At 43.6% G+C, this 23099-nt stretch overlaps 1 protein-coding gene across 1 annotated transcript; it reads right to left on the bottom strand.

The window, feature by feature from the left end:
* Positions 1-605: 605 nt before the first annotated feature.
* Positions 606-21117, bottom strand: LOC125304533 (calcium/calmodulin-dependent protein kinase kinase 2). Its single transcript, XM_048258906.1, is given in 19 exon segments — positions 606-3553; positions 4788-4838; positions 5265-5365; positions 6154-6285; positions 9433-9520; positions 10130-10203; positions 11385-11438; positions 11718-11917; positions 12290-12378; positions 12486-12507; positions 12673-12709; positions 12874-13007; positions 13354-13405; positions 14783-14836; positions 15625-15672; positions 16473-16726; positions 16729-16798; positions 16800-17177; positions 20990-21117. Coding segments are annotated over 18 exon segments (1854 nt in total). The 5' UTR covers positions 17121-17177; positions 20990-21117; the 3' UTR covers positions 606-3480.
* Positions 21118-23099: the final 1982 nt, after the last annotated feature.

The raw sequence follows: 23099 nt of genomic DNA, 5'->3' as shown, positions 1-23099 counted from the left end.
TTGGACAGCCTAGAAGCCCTAGAAGCCAGCCTGAATTTACCCCGCCCACAAAATTGGACTTGGACCCACTGGAATTGGCTACACCAGGCTAACAACTGGAGTGTGACAAAGCCAATTACCCAAGTTGTCTGACAGGGGTTCTCACTTCTGTTCAGAATCAGTATGTCAGGGTGCACCCTTCACCATCATAATAGCATTACTAAAGAACATGGTCTTATCCATTCCTACTTATATATTAAACTTATTCTATGTTGAAGAAAGAAAGGAATCATCGGAGAACACAGATGTTGATTCTCAAGTGATCCCTTCCTCTCTCTGCATGATCAGTCCTCACCCGTGAAGCACCGGGTTGTTAATTAGAAGCGTGGTGGAATTTCTTTTGTTTTCATTTTTTTTAACTTATTCTATGTTAGGTCAAACAGAATAATGTCAACCCACCCAAAAGTGCTTGAACTTGACCGCAATCTACAGTTTCCATTCTCTACCACACTGCACTTAAGTGTTGTTTATTGAACATCCACTGTGCAAACTTAAAAAATAAACAAGAACACTGTTCATGTCTTGAAAGTGTTAGAGGAAAATGGAGGAGACCACTGAGACATGGACAAGAGAAAGGCAACTTTAATTTATTGAAATATTAAACAGGATATAATATATCTAAAGTGATTAACTTTGAGATCATTGCAGATCTGCTGAACAGCTCAATCATGCTAGAAATTCAAATGTAATGTTCGAGATGACATGCAATTAAGTGGTCATTTAGCTGTAAACTGTTCTCACTACAATGACTAAAACATGTTAGGCTAAGTGATATAAAACAGCAACGTTTTCATAGCCCTTTCGGTGAAACTGGGCAGAAACCATGAACAAATAAGATTAAATTTAAAAATGTCATAAACACATTTATTTTACAGCATTCTGTTGGTTCCAAACCTTGTCAATCTCAAATCACTTTTGCAAGTATTTGTAAAAACCCCATTGTGCATATAATGAATGTTAATTAGGTAATTGAATTGAAATGTTATCCTTCATAATGTATTCACTCTAACCATTCTAAATGGTTATAGGGTTGTCATGCCTTCTTTAACTGATGCCATAATGTAATTGGCTAAATTTAATCTTGTAGGCCTATTTGACTGAGGTAGTTTTTTAAACAGATGTGAATGTAATGTCAAAAGATAAAAGTTATCTAAGTTTTAGAACGTCATTCATTATTTTTAGGAATTACACTGTCAGAGACGTTCCAAATGAATTACCCCCTGATAGTTTGTGTACATTTACTGTTTGACAATGCACCTGCGCATCTTACATATCCATGGTAACCAGCTTCCAGAAACACAGCTTTAAGTCCAACAGTGTCAACAACAAAAAAAAATACACAAAACATAATACAAAAAGAAAACACAAGAGACTATCAAAATCCAAAATTGCACCACAGAGTGAAATGTCTTATGCATAGTAATAAGTCTTAAAAAACACACAACGTACAAGTCAGAGAGATATTTCCAATACAGTGTAGCATGCAACAGGAGAAAAAAAGTGTGAGTGTGTGTGTGTGTGTGTGTGTGTGTGTGTGTGTGTGTGTGTGTGTGCATGCACGTGTGTGCATGCACGTGTGTCAAGTCCGGGGAGCAGGAGTCACAATATAAAAAACAAATGGTTGAAGTCTGTCACTGCCTAGCAGACTCCAATCCCCTTTTCTTATATACATTCAACACATAAAGTGCTGAAAGAACTTACAGTATGTGGAAGCATCAACAGTGAGTGTTATATATGCCTTTAAGATTTTCTCTAAATCAAGTGGTTGTACTGTATCTACACTACGAAGTTCCTAAAACTACTCCTACACCTAAACAAGGGAGCAAGGGGGATAAAGAAACCAAGCATACTTGCCCATATCCGTAGGGCACGCTGAACATACTACGGTATTTTAGTAGGCTTTGGGTTGATCAGGTTTTTTAGTCAACACTACCTGTGCTTGGACTTTATTCCTTACTCTTAAGCAGGCAATATCTGAAACTACTAAACACACTACCTCAATCTTCTCCAATCTATCCATCTACACTTCTGCATTACCTAAGATACTGTAGTGATGACCTACGATAAAGGGTGTAAATATGAAATGTAAGGCATATCATTTGTTATCAGTCAAACCTTTAATAATTCATTACATGATGCCATGCATAGAATTGTATTGGAATTCCCATAAGATCTGCAAACTAAGTAAAACAAATACAACATTTTTGCTAGATCTCACACTGATGCACTTGGAAATGTACAAAAATATACTCTTTAGTGAGCTTTACACACAGAAGTGTGCAAATCTGTGGTGGTCATGCCTGACCTAAAACAACTGCATGTTGACGGCCAGTGTTAATGCTCAACTTTTTGAACCGTGTTGGTAGTCAGAGATGAGCCAATGCCAATCTTGTGAATGTGCATACACAATATTGACTATTTTGGTTTGGGGCTTCAGTATCATAAAAATGCTGCACAAAAATGCCATTTAAAAGCTCCTCACAACACAGTACTATACTATCATGATTACCTGAATTCTCTCTCCTTCAAAAAAGCACTGTACATTTTCTTTGTTTAAAAAAGACAATTAGTTACTGGCAAATCTATTGCTCACCATGTAAATATTTGGGCACCAACAACACACTTCTGTTTAAATCAATGCCATTCGTTTTCAAATTGGATACTTCAACAAACCTCAAAAGGAAGTACAAGTTAGAATTTTGGATTAGCACATTTTTACATCACATACACAAGTGATAGCTTTTTCCCTTTTTGGATAATTGTAAAGGAAGAAAAAAAGACGACACTAGCCCTAGTTCGGGAGGATCACGGTCAGCTGCCCTTAACGCTTCAGCAGCGAGATGAATTTCACCGCTGTGCTGCATCAGAGGAAAAAAAAAAAAAAAGTGCAATGTGAAGGTGGAGAAGGAAGGAACAAGACAAACGAGAGAAGAGAAGGGAAAAAAACGCTGATGTCACTGGCAGGCCCTGAGAGCAGAGGCCTGGTGGTGGAGGCTGCATGCTACTGCAAGTCTGTACACACATGCATGATGTGGCAGCGCCAACATGAACTGCAGAGACAGAGGTGAGTGGGTGCAGGAGTGAGAGTGGAGGGGGGTCTCTCTCTTAAAAATCAATCCTACATCCCACACACACCCCCCTCACACACATATACATCCATATAAACACCCTCAATGTGTAATTACATCAGTCACGCTCCATTACCGTGTGTGTTGTGTGTGTTTTGTGTGTGTCGTGTGTGTGTGTGTGCGTGTTGGTGTGTGTGTGTGTGTGTGTGTGTGTGTGTGTGTGTGGTCCCCACTGCTGCTCTTCACCAGCTCTCTTCCCATCTCCTGCCAAACTGCAACATGGCAGCACTTCCATGTCCCCCCCTTTTCTTCTCCTCGCCAGGGCGTCTCTGTCAGACCCAAGCCGGCACGCTGACCGAGAGAGCCCCGCCAATCAGGACAGCACTTCGTCCTCGCCTACGAAGGGCAGCTCCATGCTTCGCATGCCCTCCCCGCTCTCCTGTTTCCTAGGAAACCGAACAAGAAAAAGCTCCAGTTAAATTAAGCATCACGTTCTTCCACGCGTCCGTCTGTTCATCCGACGCTCCAGGCTGACAGAGGTGGACAGTAGAGGTGGACAGTAGAGGTGGACAGTAGTTGCACTTACTGGATAGAATCATTTATAGGCATTAAAGTGAGTGAAAAAGAGGGCAATACATTTAGCATCAGCATTCAGCAAGTCCTTAGTAAGAGAAAAATAACACAGCATAAAATGACATCCTCATATGCAAATCATATGCAGAACACATGACAGTGAAGACGTGATAGTTATTCACTGACATGTGATGGGGGGGGGGGGCGGAGTAGTAGGGGGTGCATGTAGAGATCCTGCCGCATGCAAGAACATTTCCATGCTCTGTGGCATTCCTCATCAATGCAGGCACAAAAAGCTCAAACGGCAATCCAGTGCACACTTGACTCTGGATGTTATCAAAATTGGAGAGAGAGAGAGAGAGAGAGAGAAAGACCAGTGCTGAAGTGGGTGGCTATTAGTGTTATTAGGCAGCGTGGGCGCACGCACACACACACAATCTTTCTCTTTCTCTCTCACACACACACACTAACAGCACCTTTCTCTTTCATGTGCATACTCATGCAGTCAGGAACTACAGGGGTGGCATAGTCAAACTCACAGAGTCGCCAGGAGTCAAGGCACACACTGGCCAAGCAACTTGCTGAAATTCTTGATGTCTAGTGACTTATCCACTTTGCCTCTACCGTCAAGGTTCATTTGCCTGTTTGATCCATATCTAAGTGCTTCATAATTATCAGACTTATTTGGAGGAGGCAACTCGCAACTATTCTACTTGGATTTTTTTTTCTTCCCGCTGAACCATTTCTTCAAAGCATAAATCCAGTCAACTGAAACGCAAACCCTGGCAATATGTCGGAATTTCAACAGGAAGGAATGCAACCTGGAACTTTTGCAAACAAAACACCACTGCAATGCAGGTGTGATCTGAGAGCAAAGATGCCAAGTTAGCATTCCAGTTGAGACTAAACTCTAGTAACCCTATTAGAGCACACGATGCATAAAAGCACACAGTTTCTCTACCAGACACCCCCAACTTATCACTTTCAATGCAGTGCACACATTCAACCATTCAACTTATCCAGTGCATGTTACTGGTCAGATGCAATGGCCAGTACATGTCAGACAGGCAGGCAGGCAGGCACCACCGGAGCCCAGTGGTCAATTACCTGGAGTGACCATGAATGTAGCAGTATTTCAAACTGCCTGCTCTGCCCTTTCTGGAGAGTGTGACAGAGGGAGGAGGGGAAAGGGAGACAGAGAGTGGGTTTTCAATGAGAACCATTAGAGAACTAATCCCTACCTCTTTTACTTTCTCAATGTGTCATTATGGGATTATCAAACTAAATTGGATTTTATCACTTTCATTGTTCAAAGCCCTAAAAACGCAGCGAGCACATTTATTTATGCAGCAAATGTTTCTTCATCTCTGAATGCCAAAATATAGTGTATGGAGATTATTAACAGCCCATAGGCCTTTAATCTCATGGATATTATCCACAAATGGAGCAAAAATAGGATAAACAAGCTCAGACAACTCACTGGGGTGACTGTGGTTTTATGTTTTGCCTTGCAGCATTTGCACCATTCTCTGTGAGAGTGTGTGAGTGTGTGTGAGTGTTTGTCAAGGGTGTGAAGCCACTCACGTCAGCATGGGCCCAGGTGTGGACAGGCTTCTCTCCTCTCGGCGGCTCCAATCGAATGGGTGGCCAAACGAGCGCTTGCGTAGCATGGTCCTCACCAGGATCTACACAGAGTACAACAGGGGAGAGAGGGAGAGGGGGAGGGAGAGAGTGAGTTAGTGAGAGAGAGAGACAAGAGAGAGAGAGTGAGGGAGGCAGGAAGAGAGAAGGTTTTGGACGGGAGGCTTTCTTGTACAAGTTAGCAATTTAGGCCACTTATCAATGATCAATGTAAACAATGAACAATACATGTTAGTGTCTTTTTATCCCCTAATACACAGCTCTCTAGGCACTCACAGGCGTGCATGCGCGCGCACACACTCCCGCACACACACACACACACACACACACACACTTCATTATTTTAATGAATAACTGATTAATACACCACTACAGCATCCAAATATTCACAAAGAGCCAGTTGTTATGCGTCACATGCAATCACGTTTTCACATGCAATACAAACACTATGCTAATTGTCGCAACCACATTAATTAGTGTGCATATTAATGGTAGAGATGACACTGCCTTCTCCAAACATACAGGCTTCCTATGATGGTAACCCACTGGCACAGAGTTTGTGAACATGCCCTAGGCTACAATAAATTAGAACAATCAGTTTTGTGGTATTAATCACCTATAACCATGTAGAGAAGAAGGTTATGAAAGCAAGGTTTTTATGTAAAAGTAAGCAACTTATCTATGGATGACCAAAATAAGTCATAAGAACTGCAATTAATGCAGCAAATGACACAATATGTCAGGTGTTTTTTTTATCCCCTGATACACAGCTCTCTAGGCTCTCACAGTGTCACAGTACACACAGACAACACACACACACACACACACTCACCACGGTGGCCAGGCTGGGGATGTGCTTGACAGAGTTCTCCACTTCCTCCTCCGTCACCTCGATAAGGGAGCAACAGTTGTCATCCTCTGGGGGGAGGGGCTCGGCACCATGCCGCGTCACCCACGGGTGCACCTGAGGGAGCAGCACACACACACACACACACAGACACAGACACACACACACACACACACACACACACACACACACACACACACACACACACACACACACACACACACACACACACACACAGGGGTGTTTAGTGAGCACAGGCAACAGCAGCCACAATTACTAACAGTGTAAACACCTAACTACCCATATGGTAAATGCAAGCGGCATCCGTGGCCTACTACCTAGGGAATCTGACTTTCCTAACGGTTGGAAAAATGTGGGTGGGGGGAGTGACTGAATTTAATTATTTAATATTTTACCCAGGGTGACACAGTTTTTGGGCTGAATGCAAAATTGTGCATGACCTGGCGCATGTTCATGGCAAACACTCTAATTTTCTCTTTTTCACTCCAAACATTTTCTGACCATATTATAGCTAAGGTAGTTAGCCACAACAATAGCGTTATCTAATAGCCATTGTTTGTCTAGCCCTCTGTCCGAACCTAAGTAGTGTCCTCCTTTTTGGGCATTTGTCCGCCTTTTTGACAAGTGCTCCACAGCAAACAAATAAGTAGCGATGGTACAAGTGCTCCACAGCTAACAAGGCTTATAAGTAGCGATCAATGATAAAAAAAAAAAAACAATCGTTCTATACGTTCAATTGCATATAAGGGGTCTTCAGATAGGAGGCGACATGCACTGCTCTCGCTGCTAGGTTGCTCTGGGTTGAGTGAATGACCCAAAGATTTGTGTTGGGCTCAATGCAAAATTAACAGCGCCCAGCGGTCAAAGTTAAACATGGATTTCGACTGTGGAACATGCAAGAGCTGCAGAGTAGCAAAATGAAAAAGAGAGTATACACCCCCCTCCCCCGGTAGGAATAAGCCTATAAGGAGAAACTGTGTCCTCATTTTGGTCGATTTGTCCTCAACTAGTCCTCCTTTTCATTCTGGTTGGTGGTCTTCCAATTTCAATGTATTTCTGCACAGAACCACTTGCGTAAAAAAATAGACATCTACAGTAGCTGGGTCACGGGTCCAGCGTGGTTTGACCCACGCCTGAGGCACGGATGTCATAGAGGAAGTGCGGCTGCTCTAACCTGTTAACATGGCTGCTGAATAGGATTAGTCCTATGAGCACAAATTGGAGGGTGTCCTCATTTTGCCCAATTAGTCCTCACTTTTAGACACAGGCGGTCCTCCTTTTTTCAGAGTCTGGTTGGTGGTCACCCTATTTCTGCTATGTTATAGTACACACGTGGCCTCCACAAATTACAACACAAATTATAACTATCAACTGGTCTCTTCAATGTATTTCTGCACAGAACCACGTCAAAAAGACCAATTCTCCCTTTAAACACAAATTATGACTATCAACTGGTCTCTTCAATGTATTTCTGCACAACACCGCTCGCATCACCTTCTATTCTCTAGCTGGGTCACGGTTGCGGCGCGAGAGCCTGAGAGACATGAAGCTATTATTCATAATAATTGTTTCATAATTTATTGTATAAGAGCCTTTCAGTAGGATACCACATAGTTAGGCCTATTTAAACACAATATACCACCTGGACAAGAACTTTTCAATATGCTTAATATTAGAACACATTTTTACATTGTGTTTGTAAAACAATTTATATCGGCTGATTTATCGTTTATCGGTTTTTGAAATCCTCAAATATTGAAGTCGGTATCGGTCTTTAAAATCCCATATCGATCGGACTCTACCCCAAACTGCTCCTCGAGTGTGTGTGTGTGTGTGTGTGTGTGTGTGTGTGTGTGTGTGTGTGTGTGTGTGTGCTGTGTGTGCACTAGCCTAGAAATCTAGACACACCCTAGCGGCAGCAAATGTAATTTGCAGCCAGGGTCGTCCATCAACTCTCCGTTGGCTTGAAAGCTGGAAAAAATAAACTCTGGTCAGGCCAATCACATTGTGTATAGAGTCGGTGGGCGGGCTTAACATAATGACGACAGAGTTGCTGTGGTTCCGCGTGAATTCCCTGCTAACAAAGAAGATGGCTGCTGCTGCTGGCGAACAGCGGTCTTTCGAATCATCTTTTGACTCTTAAAGACTTGGAGTTAAGCTTTTCTTTGAGAAAAGAACAAAGAACGGCACTAAAGTCATTCCTAAAAAAGAAAGATGTATTCAGAGTTTTGCCGACTGCAAAAGTTTGATCTACCAACTAGCTCCGCTGGTGGGAAAACACATGGGACTCATGGGTTGTAGCGCTATCCTGTTGCGTGCAGAATTTGATAGACAAATGTTTATCCCGCCCCTCGGATTGAGCCCTGCCAATGGTGTGTTCCCAGACCCAACATGTTGAAGTGGGTCTGGCTTGCCAGGCTATGTGTGCACACTAACCACCACAGATGAGTTTCATGCAGAGACAAATTTCCTTCAGCACAAATAAAGTAACTACATTCATTATTGAATATATATGGCAAATTCATGAACAGTGCCTTAATGTGACTTTACTATGTGTTATATAAGGTGTGCTACAATAACATTAAATATGGTATGTAATAATTGTAAAAAAAATCTGTTCTGCACACTTTGGGTTGTAAAATTGTGTCTAACACAAGCAGTAGTCAAATTACTGAATATCACATATCAAATTGTAAGTAGTATGCTAATTTATTAATCCAATCCCCTAACATCTTTGCTTATTTATTGTCAGTCATTATATTTGACATATTTGTGTCACTTGGACAAAATACATTAGCGAACTCAAACAGAAGTTTGCTGGATTTATCTCGTCCAGCTGCTTTATTTCCTGTCTGTGGCACTGTGGGTAAGTGGATTGGATGACAAGCAACATGACACAAACATGAGCAACAGAACACTGCCTGGCCTTGAGTTTTCAATGCAAGAATGATTTTCGCAATCTCATGCTTATACTACAAGACCAACCCTCATGTCCAAGACTTTTAATGCCCCTTCCCCTCATCCATATCTGAAATCTGAGATACTTTAAAACAAGTATTTTAGTTCTCTATCTAACTCATATTACTTTCTTTTTAATCATGAGACATATCTGAAATAGTAGGGTTTTGCTCACCATTAATTAAATAGAGAATGCAAACATATTGTGTGATTAACCCACTGAGCATGACACAAAGGGACAGAAAAGTGTCATATTTTGTCCTATAAGTGTCCTCTTTGTCCTACCTTTATTTGTGGCACTGTTATCCTGGTCTCAGGATTCTTGTCCAGCATCTTAAAGAGAAGATCCTTCAGATCATCCGACACATCTGCACTGTAAAGACAAAACACTCTTAAATCAGGAAAGGCTCATTAAGAGCCATAAACAAAACAAAACACAGAGCACGTACAACCTTTTTTTATTATTTATACCAATTATCTCTTTAATCAATGCATTCAACAACTTGGGCCGTAAGGCACTGTGAGGATGCCCATCTTATCCCTTTCAGCTCATACACCTCGGGCATCATGTCATTTCTCAACACAGTTAACCCCTACTGACTGTGAGGAACGCCTATCTTTTCCCTCTCATCTACAGTATAGCACTCACGCATCATTGGTCATTTCTCAACACAGTTAACCCCGCTGAAGGGTTGCGGACACCGGCGCGGACATGAGTGTGGCGCCAACTCCGCTTTCGACATTCGATTACCTAGACAACATTATTCTCAATACAACCTCGGCACACCAGCGGAGGTGGCGGCAGAGTTCGACACTGGTGTGCGGGGTTGTATTGACAATAATGGGGTTTTGTGTCGTACACCGGCGCCGGCGTACGCAGCGCTTGACAAGAATATTCTGTGTTGCATAAAAGATGGAGGTGGCTGAGTGTGAGGCAGCCCGTCAGGACTGAATGGGTGGGAAAAGGAAGGCAGAGACTCACTGCTCGGGCAATTCCACAGGCTGGGTTTTGATCTTCTGATGGAGGCTGAGAATTCGCTCGTCCATGAAGGGACACTGGAAGAGAGAGAAGGGTGTGTGTGTGTGTGTGTGTGTGTGTGTGTGTGTGCATGTGTGTGCATGTGTGTGTGTCAAAACACACTAAAAACACAATATAAACACAAACAGACTCTTATTTTTCTAAGCAGGGCAATGATAGCAGATGGCATTAAACATGGGCAGTGAAAGTATTTCCTCTCAAATCAGTTTGATCCAAACAGTTTCCATGTTGTTCATTTTAGTTGGTTTCCCTAAAGTGTTCTGAATATAACAAGTGATGTGTTGCTTCACAATTTAAAGAGAGAAAAAAAGAATCCTCTTATCCACACATTCTACATCTGTCACACTCCAATCCTCATAATGTGTCTCTCTCATGCATGAAAAGAACACCAACAGAGTCAATAAATTACTGAACAAAAAATGAAAACACTGCAACTGACACACTATCAAGTGCTGTTAATCTGAAGGTGTGAGTAAATCTTTGGGACTTGAGTGACTTGAGTGGTGAGAAGTGACCATAGGACCCAGAATGCAAATAGCTGGGATGAAAAAGAATCCCGCCTTTAAACTATCCATCTTAAAATTATTTATCTAAATGTTAGTTTTTTATATCAATGAACTTAATCTTTACACATTTGGCTGTTCCAATTGGGGTGAGGAATGGCATAATACAATGCTTGTGTACATTTGTTTGTGCATGTGCATGAGTGTGTGTGTGTGTGTGTGTATTATTTTCATTAACTGTTTTCAGACATGTCCTCCGCACTATATGTGAATCTTTGTGAAACGGATGTCCGACCCTTCAGGTAAATCAGATATCATGCTTAAAATATCCAGACATTATGTGTGAACGACACCGATGCACATGAACAGAATCATGCGTGGTTGAACAGGTTGAACGTGGTTGAACACGCACATGAACAGAATCTCCGCAATGTTTCGCTTCGTTCAGCCATGGACTAATTTACATAATGTCCGTACGAAATACTAAGAGGGGAGTAGTGTAAGAGCCGCCTAAGTTCCAGATGTCGGGACATGTTGTTCAGATGTACGGCCCAACCGCTTTATATGCGCAGAACATGAAAGCAGCTATTGTTTGTACTCCATTTCTGTGTGTGTGTGTGTGTGTGTGTGAGTGTATATTTATGTGTTCATGTGTTTGAATTCCACACACAACAAAAACAAAACAAGAGTCTTACCACTCCAAAGACAAAGCAGTACAGGGTGACCCCCATTGCCCACACATCCAAAGCCTGAGTAAACAAACAAACAAACAAACAAACAAACACACACACACACCAGAGGGACAGGATCAGCGTCATCTCCACACACTATCTGCAGCTCACTCATAAGGGCACAATTATCTCTCCCCACAATAGCCCAGAATTACGTTACCAATCATTTTCAGAGAGATTTAGATGGCTTTTAACATTACACCAAACAACCACAATCTCATATAACATATCATGAAGAAAGACAAAGAGTCAGAGAAACATAGGCCTGGAGCTCACAGAGTGGGAAAACCGTCCCACCTTTCCAGAGAAGTTCTTGCGGGTCTCGGACAGCGTCTCGGGAGCGAGGAAAGCTGGCGTTCCCACAGTACTGGTCAGCAGCGCATCTGTCCCCTCAAACTGATTACTCACGCCGAAGTCTGCGATCTTTATGTGCCCACCTTCGCCCACCAGTAGGTTGGAGGGTTTGACGTCGCGATGGATGATTTTTTGGTAATGCACTAAGGAGGATAACAAAAATGTTAGCACATTCAGCATCAGTTGTGAGATGCTTTTTTAAATCTATCTTTGCATTAAAATACAGAACAATTGACATTGCATGGATATGTGCAAGTATACATTTCAAAGGACAAATCAATGGAACATGAGGGGATGGAGATTCTATGGAAGGTGTTTTTCCTGGTGCCAGGTTAAGGGCCTCCGAGTGACAAGAAAAGGAAATGAGAATTGAAGAGCCCTTAAGGTGGCCTACACTTCAGCAATGAATTCATCAGAGAAAAGGCTGTTGCCGTATGAGAGAGAGAGAGAGAGAGACAGTGTGTAGAGGAAATGAGAACAGGTGGTAGAAACGGCTGGAGTGGAGCTCTGCTCACAATACTCAATCCCCCTCAGCAGGTCCTGGAAGTAGAATCGCGCTTGGTCCTCAGTCAAGGGCTTATCTGTAGGCACCTCCATCACAGCACTGTACTCAAAGACACACACACACACACACATATCAGAAAAGGACATGTATGCAAAATATAGTAAAATATATGTTCAGTGTATAATACTGAGTGAATTTTTACTCACCCTTGTTTGACCAGTTCAAACACTGTGAACAGGACACATTATGGATTAGTTTAGCAATGTCATTGGTTTTTCTTTTCTATATTTGTAGGACATGGTATGTTTGGTATGTTTTATACATGATCTCATATTATACAACATCAGTCTAAAGATGACTGTGTGTGTGTTTATGCATGGCGGAGTTTCTTACCCATGTACAGATGATCTTCACCAGGGTCATCCAAAACCTTTACAAATAAACATGAGAATCTCAGAAGAACATACAGGCTATATACAAAACAAGAGCCATGACAAGCTGAGAATAACTGATTTTCGACTTCCTTATCTCTCATAGGATTATCGCTCTCTCTCTCTCTCTATATATATATATATATATTAAAATGTGCCGCACCTCCACCAGTTTGACCACATTTGGGTGGTCCAGCTTTTTTAAGATGGCGATCTCCTGGTAGACCCTCTCCAGGGGCCCTTTGGGCTGTGGGGGGCCCTCAGGAGGCCCTTTGGCACCGCGTGGAGGCGGACGACCTGCGATGCAGAGAAGCCATTAGAGAGGGAAGGAGAAGCGAGGGAAAATGGCGGGTGGGTGTTCGGAGTGGATTAAGGCAAGAGAAGATAGTCGGAGGGAGAGGACAGAGTGACAGCAGAGGAGAGAAACAGATGATGGAGTTAAAAGGATAGACATTCCGAGGGAAAAAAGAGGGAGAAAGGATGAGTGTTGGTTATTCAGCTGGATCTGATTGAGTAAAGCACACAGACACAAACACACACACACACACACACTCAGACACACACGCGCACACACACACAGACACACACACACACACACACACACACCATGCTGGGCCCTCCATCTGCTTTCAGACACACTTACGTGGGAAACCAGCCTGTCTCATCAGCCGCTTTTTGGATAGGACTTTCATCGCCTGCAGAAGACAGAGAGCAAGATGAGGGCAGGGAGTGGATTAAAAACAAAGAGACAGGGAAAGAGAGAGAGAGAGCGAGAGAAAGAGACAGGGAAAGAGAGAGAGAGAGCGAGAGAAAGAGACAGGGAAAGGGAAAGAGAGAGAGAGAAAGAGAGAAGGAGATGGGTGGGGGAAATCCAATGTCATGAAGAGTGCAAAGACATGCAAAGCCTTTTTACAGTCTTTATTTAGGCAATGCCAGCAGACCAAGTAAGCCCACTTCAAACTCAGTACAATTCTGGTGCAATTCTGGTACACACGCAAATGCACAAAGACATTAACCCAACTTAGGCAATGCCAGCAGACCAAGTAAGCCCATTTCAGATTCAGTACAATTCTGGTGCAATTATGGTACACACGCAAATGCACAACGACATTAACTTAACTCCCGTACCACATGAAGTAGATTTAGGATTTTAAGTCTTTTTATTTGTCCATTTTTAGACTTTTTGTCCTAAATATTAGAGCCATGGGGGAATTATTGAAGTTTTTTACACCACATAAAAAAGAATACAACGTCCCCTAAGAAAACAAAATGTGGTGCATAAAGTAAAGCACGTAGTATAAAACATAAAAACAAACCATATATTTCTATTTTTTCAGCTGCATGAATACAATATGTTGAGTAAACATGGATGGGTAAGATAAATATAATACATTTTGGTAGAGTCAGCAGAAATGTTACATTTGGAATTTTTGGGTAGTAGCTACCTGGAGAGATACTTGCCATGCATAATCCTGAATTACATCAGTAACCATAGAATATTCACCCATGTTAGTCAGACTTCTCATAGCTTGAGTATTTTTGCCCACCAGAGGCCACCAAAGTGTTCTATTTTGACTGTTCAGTGATTTTTAAATACAGTTATTACGCCTGTACTAAATGTTTTTTTTTTATACTTTTAAAAGGGTTATTTGTTAGGTGAAAGATGACTATGAGTATACATGTCAAATCTGGTGTTTACTAAGGTTATTTTAGCCAAGAATTTTATTTTTTTTTGTAAAGAATTTTATTTTTTGATTTTGATTTGATTTGGAAAATCAAGCATTTTAGATTGTATCTACACACCAGATTGTGAACACCAGACTGTCATAGTTTGACATTGTCTTGAGACATTGACGGCATTCGATTGAATCCCCAATGGCCTTAGGAGGACTGCACAGCTACATACAAATGGGAGGGGGAGGGGTTGAATTGTTTTTAAGTGGTTCATCTGGATCACTTAGAAAAGTGAGGTGATTGCAGGGATGATGGCTGTGGGCTGGAGATTCTGCTACTACATGAGAGGGGGCGACATGCAGGAAGGCAGGCAGGCAGGCAGAAAAATTGGCACTCACGTAGTAGGTGTTGTCGTCTTCATTATACGCCAGCTTGACAACTCCATAGGAGCCCTTGTTCCAGAAACAAAGACATGAAACGAGTCAGAAGAGATCTGGCAGCTGTTTGGCAATTGTTCTGTCACTGACGCACACACACGCTCACATCCACACACACACGCTCACATCCACACACACACCGCCACATCACACACACGCTCACATCCACACACATCCACACACATCCACACACACACGCTCACATCCACACACACCTCTGTGTTTTCTGCATTATTAGCATTCTAATTACCATATTTCTAAAGACTGGGAAAACTCAATCTTCATACATTTCACAGCCCTTTGAAATGACTCTCTCTCTCTCTCACACACACACACACACACACACACACACACACACACACACAAAGCAGTGGCAGCTGGGAGAACAGACTGGAGATGCAGCAGGGGGCTTCAGCCCACAGGCTCAGGGTGGAGAGGCAGAGAGGGAGCAGGAATCTCCCGAACTGCTCCAGCAGATCCCCACCCCCCTTCACCCTCCAACACACTCTTCGCCCCGCTCCAACACACTCTTCGCTCCGCTCCAACACACTCTTCGCTCCGCTCCAACACACTCTCTCATCCTCAGTGACACACTAGCTAGCGGCTATTTTTTGCCTAAACTCTTCATTTAGTCTCATCCCACTTGAAGCTTGTGTCTATTCGCCTTGACTTGCTCTACAAACACACAAGGGGGTGTGGGGTGGGTAAAGGGAAGGCGAGGACAAAGATAACGGTCTTCTAGGAGCTTTCAGACGTCACTTGGTAGTGTCGGGTAAAATCACAGACAGATGCGTTGGGAGTACCTTTCCGATCTCATCCTTCAGCTTGTACTGGTTGAGCTGGACACAGTCCTGTGGAAAGACAACACAAATGTGGTACCAAAAAAAGACAGACAAAAAGAATCAGAAAGAAAACAGTCGACTAACCATATTGGAATGAATCTCTAATAGTAAATGTCTAAAACCTCTACAGGAGACAAAATATATGAAAACAGATATAGAGAGCTATGGCCCATTACAGGGTTCTAGTACAGAACTACAGACCTACTTCAAGAAATATTATGGCCAATTACATAAAGGCACGTTGTGTAATCCTATTATCTAACTACCATTTTCTGCCAGGGAGAGGATCTACACACACATCTCTTCAATCTCCATCACACAGAGGTCCTAACTGCAGTCTCACCTCTGGTTCATTCTCTCAGTTAGCAGCCTTCATGGTAAAGAGTGGGGAACAATGACATATTTCAGTATCACTCTGCAACTGTTGTTTAACAGCAAGTGTACAGGTATGTCATGAATATCTGGATGTTGCATGTGTTTAGCTATATGAAATGTTTTTGCCCTGTCCTTTAATACATTTCTCATTGAGGTATGGACAACTGTAAATATTTAAGTGGTAGTAGACTTGTCTAACCTGGCTTAAGCTGAAATATAAAGTGAACTCTACTGCTCTGTTAAAGTGTGCCATCACCTAAATGCCACCTCTTTTGGGTGCAACCGAGCTGTATTTTTGCGTAGCCGGTTTGCCTTTTATGTCGTCCTGATCCATATGTTACATGAGAAGAGTGTATTAAGCAAAGATTCTAGAACAGAGCTCCGCTCTAGAATCTTTGGTATTAAGGTCATTATGGGTAATCCCTGTGCTGTACCTGCAGGTCAGTGATGGAGACCCGGTGGGACTCGACGGTGGGGCGACGCGGCAGGCGTGGGGACGAATGCGGCGAGGTGATGGGCGAGTAGGGCAGCGACGGGTAGATGTAGCGCCCATTGATGCCAGGCGAGCCGCATGGCGAGGACAGCGTCTGTGAGCGCTCCTGCAGCGACAGCTTCCTGTCAGACAGGTGCAGGCGCCCGCGCGTTTCCTGCGGCTCGGGGAAGAGCGCCTCGGGCCGGCCCACCGCGGCGACAAGAGGTCACACGAGGCCATCCGGAACGCCGGCACAGACGCCCCCGCAGCCGCCCGGCGCTGACCCTGGGGGGTCGGGCGTCTCCGAGCTGTCCATGTCCTCCGGTTCGTCCTCGTCATCGGCGCCCATCCTGTCCTCGGACGGCCCGCTGGGCTCGTACTCGGTTACCACGATGAGGGACTCCATGTGCACCGGTGGTGGGTGGTGGGCAGGGGGCGCTACTGAACAGCTGCACAGTAGGTCAGGCAGAGGCTGAGGGGGCTGCTGCTGGGCAGACGCGAGTGGCACGTGAGTTGGGGACGCCAGGGGAGACGGGGCATGGTTGCCACTGGCGCCGCCGGCAGAGGCCGGCGAATCAGAAGAGGGCCAGGAGGAGACACAGGGAAACATGGCGTCCTAACCAAAAGCCCTGAGGCTGCCCCTCCATCAGGAACTCACTGGGCCAAACTGAGAAAGAAAGAAAGAAAGAAAGAAAGAAAGAAAGAAAGAAAGAAAGAACCGGCAGTCAAATAGAAAGAACTTCCAAGTTAAAAAATTCACACACACACAAATCTCCCACAGCTGGCACATCAAAGGGCACAGAATAAATGTAACTGCTCATGCACCGTTACATCACGACTACATAGACACAGACACTCACACACAAACACACTCACACAACAAACAGTCACATACACACGCACACACAAACACATTTCAAATGAGTTCACAACGCCTACAGAGAGCAAGCTAATCTTCCCAAGAATCTCCGTGGTGCTTTTTACTTTGCTTTCTGCAAATGGCCCAGCCTTGAGCCGCGCAGTGCTGGCCGTGGGCTGTTACTGCGCCGCGTTTGGGAAGAAGACAGTGTGTGGGAGCTGTGTGGGCCGGAGAGATACAGAAAAATAAAGACCTTGCTGGAAGAACAGACACATTCATCACTCCACAAGCCACCAGGAAGGAGAGATGGAGCGGGCAGGCCTACACACTCAGACACCCCCCCTCCACTCTCCTCCAACCATGGCCTCGTTTCAGCACTCCTCCTCACCGAGGCTATCCTTTCTTTTTTTCTCTCTCTCCCTGTCGTCCTCGATCCTTTTAAGCCAATCTCTGTTTTCATCTCCTCTCTTTCTATCTCTCTCTCTCTCTCTGGAAGTCTCTTCTTTCATTATCCACCACTTACTTAGTCCTCTTTATCCATCTCTCTCACTTTCTATTTCTTGAACTCTCTCTCTCTCTCTCTCTCATCAAGCCTCCCACATAGAGCAGAGTGTGAATGGCTGTCTCAGCTCACCCAGCAACACCCCCCCCCCCCACCGCCACACACACACACACACACACACACACACACACACACACACACACACACACACACACACACACACACACACACAAAAACACACACAAAAACACACAAAACACACAAATCATGCTTGGCCTGTTTGAACCAAGTCTGGACAGGTTCTCATGATCCTGTCGAGCACCCCTACCCCAAAACTCCTACACACTAAACACACCCCCTTCCCTGAATCCCCCCCTGCCCCCATCCTTAAAGCCAGTCGTGGCCGTATCTTCACAGACATGATAGTGTAGCCTAGGCTGATGTGGGCCCCTACAGCCCCTGCAGTGTGTCCCAACCCACAGTGTGTGGAAAGCCACAGAGCCAAGGCAGCAGGAGTGAGGAGAGGGATTAGGGAAGGAACAGACTAATGAGGACATGCCAGTAATTGAGACCTTTTTGGCTTCCTCTAATATTGACCCACAGGCACGGAGCTCTCTACAGTACAAGGTCAGGCCAAAAGATATCTGTCCGAGTATAATTATGTGGCAACCCTTCTGATTTCACCACCAATGTGAAAAGTTTTTTTTATTATTATTATTATTATTTAAATGATATACATTGAAAAGGGAAGCAACAATATCTGAGATCTCATATGCATATTCATAACAACAGCAAGCACGTTTTTCCAATATGCATCAAAGACCATCCTGCCATGTCTGACATACTTGGCATCCATGACCTCCAGGATACGGTTAAGATGTACCCTTTTCCTTCAAGTTCCTGGACCTGCAAGCCATGTGCTTGTGACTCCAAAGCCAAACAAAAAAAAATCTTTTCTCAAAATGAGAAACTACAGGCCTGTGAATTTTTTCAGTGTGGTCTGTTCTTCGCTCCCACACACCACTCTTTCTTGCTCTAGCTCTCTCTCCTTTCAAACAATAACACAATCCTCAATGGACAACGCAACCTACACTGCCTGCTGTCCAGCCTGTAAGCTATCTTATTCTCTCTCTTCCCTCTCAAGTATGGTAGTTGTGATAAATAAGAGTAAAGGATTTGGGGGCATGCACTGTATAAGATGCTGGACAAGACATAGCCCAGCGCCGTAGCTTCCCAAGTGAGCTATTTTAATCTGAGAGCAGTTGCTTTCTCTGCCTGACCTAGTTTGATCTTTGATGGATGGCATGGCACAGTTCGCGACTATTTCAGTTAGAATGCACAAAATATGAATGCTTAATCCCTGCTCAAGATCACTCCATACTTAGCCAACAAAAGCACTCCTCCATCTTACACACACACACACACACACACACACACACAGAAATATTATGCCAGGAAGGGGGTGGGGGGGACTGAGACACTTACTAATATTGCAAAAGTTGGAAATGCAGAGGCCTTGCAGATTACAAAAAACAATGACAAACAGATCTGTACTGATCTAGGGGTAGGCCTATGTGTGGGAGTGTTAGTGAGCAAGTGCTTGGGTAGGCATGATAAAACCCTGATCCCAGCCTAAAGCCCTGATGACAATGACAGTAGTGATGATGACCTCCAATGAAACACTGGGGGCCTGCCCACCATGGCTTCCAATCTTGCCCCAGAAACAAAACAGATGCTGCTGTGCTCCAGATGCCAGCGGTTTAGCAAACAGTAGACGCTAAGCACGTGACCAAGCCCCCCTCTTACAGTGAGATAGGCGAGGCAGGGTGGGGGTGGTATCGGGATAGATAGTGGGGGAAAGGGTGGGGGTCTAAGGGCAGTGGGCCTAATACGTGCGTAAAGGCAGGTCATGGCACCATCTGGAGCTGAGGAATCTTCTAAACATTTGCATTAAATGAGGCATGCACAGGCTTCTGATCTGCGTCAGATGCTGTGGAATGACAACAGGGGAAACACTGCCATACAAGTCAATGTGAGCAGTAGGCTCAAGAGTAAAACAGTAAAAAGTAAGAATAATCTGACTACTATTCATTCAGTCAGTCAGTTACCTTAATTTATCACACACCTCAAAAACTATCAAATGAAATATTGGCAACAGCACTCACTCGCGTCACAGACAAGAAAGAAAGTTCCTGACAAGAAAACACATTGTTAATCAAGTGGCTTTAAAAATCGTGACAACAACCAGTGATTTAAGACGCAACCCGGGAAGAGATTTATTCTATGCTAAATCTGAGGGCCTTGGACGTTAACACTGGAAACAAGCATCAACGCCGAGGCACCATTTTAGATGGTACCCAGATGAAGAAAATACTGTCAATGACCCGTTTCTGTCACTCGCCAAGTAAGGAAAACACATGGGACCCTAGGACCTGACGGACACATGAACAATGTCGTACAGTAGGCTATAGGTTTCGAACATCAAAACAATCGGCGTTTCCTACATTTTTCAGGAGTTTCGATTTGATTATGAAATATAGGCTATGTTCATGCGATCTCATATTTACGAAGGGAAAGCAAATTCATTAATTATGCAATAGCATACTACTAAACGTCACCTAAGGGCCTAAAATACACAATCTGAAATCACACAACCAAATGTTTGCTACCAGTAACGTTACAGCACATCCCAGATGCAACCAATCCATAGCACCGACAATATTCCCCAGCAGACTGGCTTGCATCAGCAGCTGCTGTGTTGTACGAAGACAATGTTATACTTCAATCGTCAAGATAAGTCACCCCCATTTCCGCACATTAGACTCGACAACTTGCTGTTGTTGTATATGAGCATGGTGGTAATATTAGCACGTTTGATTATATCTTCGCTAGAACATTTCGATGAGGGGCAAAACTACCACATTTTAACATGTGATGTGCCCAGCTTACGTTAATGTTAGTTCCACATGTCAAACGCGTATTGTAGCCTAATGTAGCAACGACTATGTTTCGCCTACGCGTTACAAACCAGACTGTGCAGCTTTAACAAAATGACTAGATACAAAATAGCGTGGCAATTTGACATTGTTGTTATCATTAATGTTAATAATAATGTTACCTTATTGGCATACCCGTGTACTCGTCAAAGCAGCGTGTATCTATCGTTCTACTTCGCAGGGTAGCTTGTGCCTTGTAGATGTCCCTACAGGGAGAATGGGAGAAGCAGCACTGCTCTGATAGGCTGCACGCATCATGCAAGCAAACCAACCTGCTCGACGTAACACACAGCCTCTTGTCCCAGTGGATGATACGAATTGGGAAGAGTGTATCTCAGGGTACCGTCTTTGTATACGCTACAGTGGCCTACGTGTTGTCTAAAATAGTATAATTTAAGTATTATTTTAACTCTGCTACATTTGTTAAGATTACAGCAGATCATAAGTCTGCATATGGTAGCTTACAAGTAGCCTATTGGCCCCTTCAGTTGTTGGGGAAAGAGGGCAGAGGTTTATACCTGGGCATACCTAAACCTGTGTGTATACCTGTATAACCTGAGCCTGTGACAGGAGGGCCCCTGCAGGCCTGTCCTACTGTAGCATATCCCAGATATTTCCCAGTTCTCAGGCACACCTCATATAGTTCAGCTTCAGGGCAGACCCGTTGCCTTTACATGACATGACAAAGATTTTGGAACAGTTCCTGCTCCATCTCTTTATACCCCAGGGCCACCTGCACTCAACATAATGCAGTTAGCTCACCAGGCGATGGATATGGTTTCAGATGGCATCCTATTGTTACACTCTCAGCTGGACCGGGGGAACAGTGCTGTGAGGATTATGGTCTTTAACTTCTCCAGCACCTTCAACACCATGCAGTCCCTCCTACTGAGAGACAAGCTGACAGAGCTAAGATGGACCTCATCATGTCAGGCTGAGGGGCCGCACCTTGTCATTTGTCTGTAGGAAACTCTTGCTGACGCTTTGCCTGTGGACTGCCATCAACGTTCTCTGCATGGTTTGCTGGGCAGGCAGCATTAAGAGGAGGGAGATGCTGAGAGGGGCACTCTGTGGGCTCCCTCACGGTATGGCAGTGAGAAGGACCCACAGTGCATGCCAATGACCTGACGTATCTTCCATAGACAGTTAATAAGTATGTGTAGAAGATGCAAAATATTTCATTCATTCCCAAGGAAATTTGACTGTCACAACAGCACCACCCTGTGCATGTAAAATCACACAAAAAGTAAAACAATAACAAAACCAAAAAGATCAGTCACATCAATCAACAGCCACTTACATGCAAATTCTTCTACGTCTGTCTTTTAAGTTCCTTATAATAAAAGAAAAACATAATCTATTTGCACCTCATGATTATCAACTCATCATCAATAAATTATTTTTACAGACACCTTTTGGCAAGACGCCCGTATATGATCACATTGAGGGCTCCCAAAACATGGAAATCACTCAACGTCTGCAGAGCAGCATAGACAACTGCTGCGGTTTAAAAAACACTTGTAATTCACATTAAGGCCACCATGTGGCACTTTAGCTGAGTAAAATGTCAACTTTTACTTCCTCTATGCGTAACACAATATGGCCAAAACTACAATTTATCCCACAGATACCATTATACAGTTATGTGCAGAATAATAGCAGTGTGTTTTAAAAAATTGAATAAAGCTCAAAATCCTTAGAATGGCTGTTAATTCCATAATATCAATGCACTGCACATTACAGTTTTTCTCAGTCGCTTTTCTCAGGTGCTTTTCTCACATCACTATTAACATGCACAGCAGTTAGTGCATTTCTCAAAACAATTAGTGCAAACTGCAAAACCTAGTGGATAACCTGCAAAAGCATGTCACTTGCTCAAAATGGATAGTCCATTCTTCAAAAGCAAGTATTTATGTCAATGAAACTGCCAGTGTCATCAAAATGAGAAGTCTTGACACCATCGTTTATGAACAAGATAGTCAAATGGCTTTGTCATGTTTTCATTACGACAGTTTATGCTTTCAGTGTTTTCCCATGCAAAAAAAGGTCAGAACTCGGTGACACTACCTGAAAATGCTCAAGACAGCACTATACATACTTGTACAACCATTTGAAAACTAGTAAAGTTACAAATTGCTGTAGTTAGGGGAGTAAGTGAGTACAAGACACTGAATATGTACGTTTCACAGTTTTACTGTATGCTCTTTGCAATTCTACAGCATTGTGACAGAA

The sequence above is a fragment of the Alosa alosa genome, chromosome 12 (genome assembly GCF_017589495.1).
Source record: "Alosa alosa isolate M-15738 ecotype Scorff River chromosome 12, AALO_Geno_1.1, whole genome shotgun sequence".
Lineage (NCBI taxonomy): Eukaryota > Metazoa > Chordata > Actinopteri > Clupeiformes > Clupeidae > Alosa > Alosa alosa.
This window is presented reverse-complemented; position numbering and strand designations above follow the sequence as displayed.